This window comes from Malus sylvestris, chromosome 17, assembly GCF_916048215.2.
Source record: "Malus sylvestris chromosome 17, drMalSylv7.2, whole genome shotgun sequence".
Lineage (NCBI taxonomy): Eukaryota > Viridiplantae > Streptophyta > Magnoliopsida > Rosales > Rosaceae > Malus > Malus sylvestris.
The window spans coordinates 4,907,891-4,914,519 of NC_062276.1; the positions used below are offsets into that span (position 1 = coordinate 4,907,891).

Sequence of the window (6,629 nt, forward strand, 5' to 3'; positions counted from 1 at the left end):
ACCCACGTGACGCCAAATCATTGTCCACGTTGGTGCCATATCACAGTTAAAAGAAGACTTAATAGTTTGACTAACGGATGTATAAGACTGTCCCAAAATTTACACCTTAGGTATGACTCTGGGACGAAACAAACTTGATGTACTAAATGTTGAAAACCACAAAATATGATGGTAGTAAACAGAGATTTACCCTAAATTTTAAATATGTTTCAAAATTAAAATAAATAAATAAATTAAAAAGTTAACTTTAGTTAGTTAGTGAGACACATATCAAGTTATAAGTTGGGTGGTGAGCATATTCTATAGTTAAGAGTGGTCAGCAAAAATGATCATTTTTTATGAAGTGCAAATATCTTCTTATTTACACTACACAAAATATAAAGAAATTTAATATATAAAGAAGAATTGTAGTGTAGAATTTCAATTTTCCAAATAGTATTGTGTAAGCTCACTCACGTGTTGATTTTAATATGAACTTATGTTTTTTTACGTCATTCAACATGCGTTGTTTATGTCTTAAGCTTAAATGACCCCACATATGAGGGGTGTGTTTGGAGGGGTGCGTTTAGAGTGATAACATTATTGAATTAAATAATTAGTTGTTATGGAGAAATGAATCAAAGAAGATCAGATCGGCATGAAAATGTATAAATATAATTACTTTCTGCCACTTTAGTAAAATGTAATTTTTAAAAATATTTGATATATTGGAGATGGAAACAAACAATTTATTAAACATTAATTGCATTACATTCGCATTATGTGATATGCTTCTAAAAGGATAATGCTAGAAAGACTAAAATTGTAGAAAAATTTTATAAAGTAAATGATGTGTCATAGTATGAATGATCACGTTTATTAAAGACAATCTGCGGCTTTCGTCTTTTCCAGGCTGAGGGTATTATCCGATATCCGACGGGATAGTTTAAAAAACATGGCTTCAAAGGTCTTCGATTCCTTTAGCAAATAAAGAAGCAAAAACCTCCATACATTGTTTTTTCAAAACAACCCCAATCTCGATACTACCATCGCCATCTTTGCTATCTGAGAAAGAGATAGCCCCGGTCCTATCAATCGTAACGACTTCGCTCTTCCTTGGCCTTCCCCATCCAAAATCAGTATCATAAATCCTAAACCGGTGTGAACCAGCAACAGAAAAAAGTTTATCGGCTTGTGGTTGCATAATTTCCATCCAAGCCTCCGCCCCATTCAGAAGTCGATTATTTAAACCTTCTAGGGCTTCACTGATTGCATTTACAGCCATAACCAGCCCGTCTTCTCCAAGTATGCCTTCGCTTTCTGCAACTGCTATGCGTGGGGCTATGCAGTTTCCAAAATAGTTTTCAGATATTTGTGGGTCCAATCGAGACCTACAATCCACACTAAAAATCAATCGTATTTTTTCAGATTTGAATTCCTCTGCCTTGACTAAGCAAATCCATGCATACGCAGTTGCGACGCAAAACGTGGACAAATGAACCGATTGATGTTGTTGTTTCTTCTCTTTCACCAACTGCCTTATTGCTTCAATTTTGGTTGGTGTGAACTGGAAGCACCCTCGAACCGAGTCTGGTTGTGGTGCTTTAAATTGGAAAGGCATCAAGCTACGATTGTTGGGTCCCTCCAAATCCATATTTAGAAAGTGGTTCGAATAAATTAAGTCGATCCTGGTCGGGTCAGGGATGACCCTTCGGTCGTAAAATGGTTTGAGCTGGTCTGGTACCAAATCGGATTCGTGTTTACATATGTAAGCCCATGATTTCACAAACATGGTTGACATCTTGCCGTCTAGGGCAGCATGGTGCACGGATGTTCCAATAGAAAAGCCGTTGTTTGGGAAGAGAGTGATTTGCAACGCAAGTGCTGCGGCTTTTTCGTGACAAACTTCCAATCGGGGCACGAGAGGATGGTATTCTTTGGCTTCAATGTTAAAGCTGTTGCTTGAAACTAGGTGGTGGAAATCAGCATCGGACTCAGCTACAGTGACCGAAACGGCGTCCCCTCGGAGGTAACTGAGGATTGGTTTAGGGGAGTCTTGGGGCCAAGTGATGTTTCCTGCTAAAGGTGGAAAGTGGTGGAGGGTAAGAGATAACGATGTTTTGAGCTTTGGAAGTATAGAATCGAAGAAGAATGTGTTTTTTGAGGAAGACAATATTTCGTAGAAGTAAAGGCGTTGGATGGGTGGAAACTTTAACCAAATTATGTCGAAGAAAGTTAGAGGAAGAGAGAACTCTTGATCTGCATGTTGTGGAGCAACTCTGCAAATTTCAACTATTTTGACTGAGTTATTTGGGTCTGCCATTGCTGTTGGGGGATGGATGTAAATTTTGATGGATCGTCTAATATATAATAAAAAAACCTATTTTTATTTTTATTAATAAAAAATGTTTTATAATCAATAAATAGTTGAAACATTGTCTACCACAAGTCCCAGCTAACTTCTTGGGGTGTCATGATATACTGTTATTTTGTTAAAAGTACACATGGTGTAAATAGGACAGTGTTGTATGTGGCACAACTGAAACAACACGTTCATATTTCATCTTTGCGTTTTGATCACATACTGTTCTCTAAATTGTTTTTTTTCCAACGTATAATTTGTATCCATTCCTTCGAATGAGCTTTTATGATTTTAATAAATTATTTTAAAATTCTAATTGAATAAATCTTGAATTTTAAAAAATTATTTAAAATTCTAATCGAATACTTCTAGATTTATTAAAAAAATTAAAATCTTTGAAAACCCTAATTGAATACACCCCTTAGATTTTTAAAATGAAACAAATTCTTGTTTCATTTTCTTTTTTGTTTAATTGAATAAAAAAAAGAAGTTTACAATTGCAACTTTGCAAAGATAAAATTAGGATAACTTATGTTTTATCTCCTCGTGTTTTAATGCAATTACAATCTTACGTAACATTTTAAAAATATTTTAACCTTATATATTTACTTATTATTTTGTTCAGTTTCATATCACAGCTAGTTAATTTACTAAATTAACGGTTAAATGATAATATGACAACCGCTAAACTCATATTTTTCTGATTTAAATTTCAAATTTGTGCCGTGGTTAATTCATTTAATTATTTTATCTATAAGAAAAACCCCAAATAATTAAGAAAACCTTACACAAGATCTTCGTCTTAGCAAGAACCCAGTCCCCAACCCATCCATCGGCTCAATGCAGTCTCAGTGCATGTTTGTTTTCTCTGCAACCATAGCCCAACACAGAAAGATAATAATCAACAGAAATAACCCATTTGAGCTACTCCACATCGTCTCTTCTCTTCTCTCTCTGAGGCTTTTAAATCCTAGAAAATACATTCCAGAAATCCGAGGGCAATGGAATCAATGGTTAAAGACATTGTAAGAAGTTACAATTACATCTAAACCTAAGGGTATAAAATATAATTTGCTCGTAAAATTAATATGGAAGAAGATAATACCGAATATATTGCTGAGAGAAAAGGAAATCTAGGTTTTCATTCTCATGTCCCAATTGCTTTATAATCAATAATAATTAATATTTCAAAGGCCTTCGAGCCCTTTAGCAAATAGAGAAGCAAGGTAATTCTATTCTCCGTGAGAGTCCTCCGCTGTGAATGTCTTTCTCTCCTCCGTGGGAGTCCGTAAGGTTTGCCGTCTGCTTTCAAACCAACCCAACTACCCAATTTCACTGTCACTGCACCCCCTGCAACATACCGACTCAATTAAGTTTTCACCATACCCCCTGCATCCTTCCCACCCCCAATTAATTGCAGGATAGCCCTTCTATATCTGAATTCCGTGATTTGACTGAATCGATGGGGGGTAGGCGGCATCTTAACCACCTAAAAGACAAATGGGTAGAGAAAGCTTTGAATACCTCCGGATCTGGAATCCAGGGGGCATTAAATGTTGAGGACCAACCCCACCTACTCACTAATAGGGTGTTTAGTGTAACAATGAGTTAAATTTCGATTAAGGAGTATTGACCCGTTTACTAATTTTGGAGGAAACAAAAGTATGGTTGGGCCCACACGAAAGAAGGAGTCCAACTCCCCATATTAGAGGGATTGAACTTCCTATATGGATGTGGTATTTGAGTTCCGGAAGAGTGAGGTAATGGAAATGCATTTGTCCTGCCTATTATGATGTATGCTTATTTTTTATAATTTCAAGTCTACCACTCAACTCACTGCTCTCCACCGCTCCTTGTGCACTCTCCCTTCATGCGGCAAATGGCACACCTCACCTTCCAGTTCCACCTCCCCATGGGACCTTCTCTACCCAACCTATCAACTTACCCTTGTGCGACCTTGACTACCTAACCCACCAACTCAAGAACCTTATCCACATATCTTGAAACCGAAAAAAAAAATCAATCACCCAGACCCCTGAAAATAAACAATTCAAACCAAACCGAAACCCACAGTAGCCGGGAAGCAACCACTTAAAAACCCAAAAAATTATTAAATACTTTGCAGGGAGAAGAGGTGGTGGCTATGGGGTAGGGTGAGTGGGGAAGATGGAGGTGAGGGCAGGGTTAAAAGATACGAAAAATTGCAGGGAGAGAGGAGTGTTCTATTCAACCGGGTTTGAATAAGGGCATTATTGATACCACGGGTCTCCAGAATCGTGGCTCTAGTGAAGAGCACTGGTACTTCTAAGGGAAGCAGGGAATGATGAGATTTGCAGAGATTTTCTAATAAATTTGTATACAAATTTAAATTTTTTTTAAGAAGGGCATTATAGTAATCACACTGATTTTCATTTCGATTCAGGTGAATTAGTAAACAACTTATACGAATTTAGTACTATTTTTATTCCAATTCCAGAATATTTAAGTAAACAACTTCAACATGAATCTGATTCTAATTCCTCCTCATTTCAATTCCTCATCAATTCAATTCCTCCTCAATTCAATTCTTCTTGTTTTGATTCCGGTTACATAAACGGGTCATAAGAGTAATGAAGAGGAAGAACGGCCAACTACCGACAACAATAGCATTAATGGCGAGAAGTGTGAAATCCCATTCCTGGATTTCACTGTAGTAATCTACGTATTTGTATTATTGAGATTTTATATTATTTTTCAGGAATTTATAATAATTTATTTGAATTGAGGTTTTAATTAAACTAGTTATGAGGGTTGAAGTTTCGAAATTAATTATTTAAATTCCGTAGACCTTTCGAGGGCATAATTTATATTTTTGAATAGAGCTCAATCTCACGAACGCGTAGGCGAAAACCGTTCGTGAAATGGAGTTATAACGAAGAAATTAGAGATGTTTTAGTTGTTGAGAAATAAATAAATAAATGTTTAGATGTTGCCAAGTGGCAGCAAGGAGAGAGTGCTGGAAAGAAAGAAGGGGAGCAACCCAATCAGAAAGGGGAGCAAGGAGGGGAAAGAAGAGAGGAAGAAAGGGGGAAAACGGGTTGACCCGCATTCCCCATCAAACCTGCGTGATTTTCCGACCATTTTTCGTCGGTTTTCCGGCGATCCATACCCCATCATCACCTGAAAACACCATCCCGCTTCTTCTCCTTCATTGATCATCAAATATTCGACGGGATTAGGCCCGTTTTGGGATGTACGATGACGACAGCACCATAAGGTGCTTGGTGATAATTCGCCAATTTTGAATGAAATTTTGTCGACTTCCACCACCCTTAGACTCCCCATGAGCCCTGGAACAAAGCCCAATCATCTATAGGGGCGGCGAAACACCGAGGAAGGAGAATCGAAGCTCACCCATTCTAGGGTTTCCGGCGGGTTTGAGTGGAATTGGTGACTTTCCCGCCCAAATTGGCCTTGGTCATAGGTATGAAACTTGCTCTAATCATTGAAATCTTCATTTCTGCAAAATTTGGTAATTTTTAGAAATAGTTGAATTTTCTGGCGAGTCGAGGCGGCCAACCGTCACCTGCGGCGGCTTGAGCGGCAGCGCGTGGTCAGTGGGTTGACGATGTCTTTCTAAGTCCAATTAGATGCATTGAATTCATAATTGAAATCCGTATGAAGTGGTTTGATTGTTTGAACTTAGTTTCATTATGATACATGACTTGATCAAAATTTGAATCGACGATTCGACCGGTGGATTATCACCAAACTTTAATGAGTTATGGAACATAATATTTGAGGATAGCTAGAACTAACGGATCCGGAATCCGATATACGGATCTTTCCGAATTGGATTTCTAAGTTAGTAAAATTAATTGTTGAACGCCTCTTGATTTGGCAATTGACGGAGATCCGTCCGTTGGATCATAATGAAATTTTAGTATGTGGTTCTAGAAGTGTAATGTGTATTTTGGGAAGTGACAGATCAAAAATATGATAGGCGGATCTTCCAGTTTAGATTTCTAGGGTTGTGAACGGTACTATCGACCTTGATCGACGATTGGCTCTTTAGTCAACTAGTCCAAGTTCTTCTAGTGTGTCAGCTATCGTAGAGTGTGGTTGAGATTTCATGGAACTTGATGGGCTCATTGTGGTGGCGTGTCCTTCTCGCTTGACGCATGTCTCGAACCTTTTATAAAGTTAAAATTAGTATTATTAGAGGCTCCGTGAGGCTTTGCGGCTTATCTCGGTGAGTTACTTTAATATATGTGATATGGTGATTACCCGATTCTTTATATTAGTATCC

The 6,629-nt window shown here is 37.7% G+C and overlaps 1 protein-coding gene across 1 annotated transcript; it reads right to left on the reverse strand.

Moving 5' to 3' along the window:
• Positions 1-698: 698 nt before the first annotated feature.
• Positions 699-2,379, reverse strand: LOC126609902 (phenolic glucoside malonyltransferase 2-like). Its single transcript, XM_050277831.1, has one exon. It carries the CDS (start codon positions 2,300-2,302, stop codon positions 941-943), a length of 1,362 nt encoding a protein of 453 aa, XP_050133788.1. The 5' UTR covers positions 2,303-2,379; the 3' UTR covers positions 699-940.
• Positions 2,380-6,629: the final 4,250 nt, after the last annotated feature.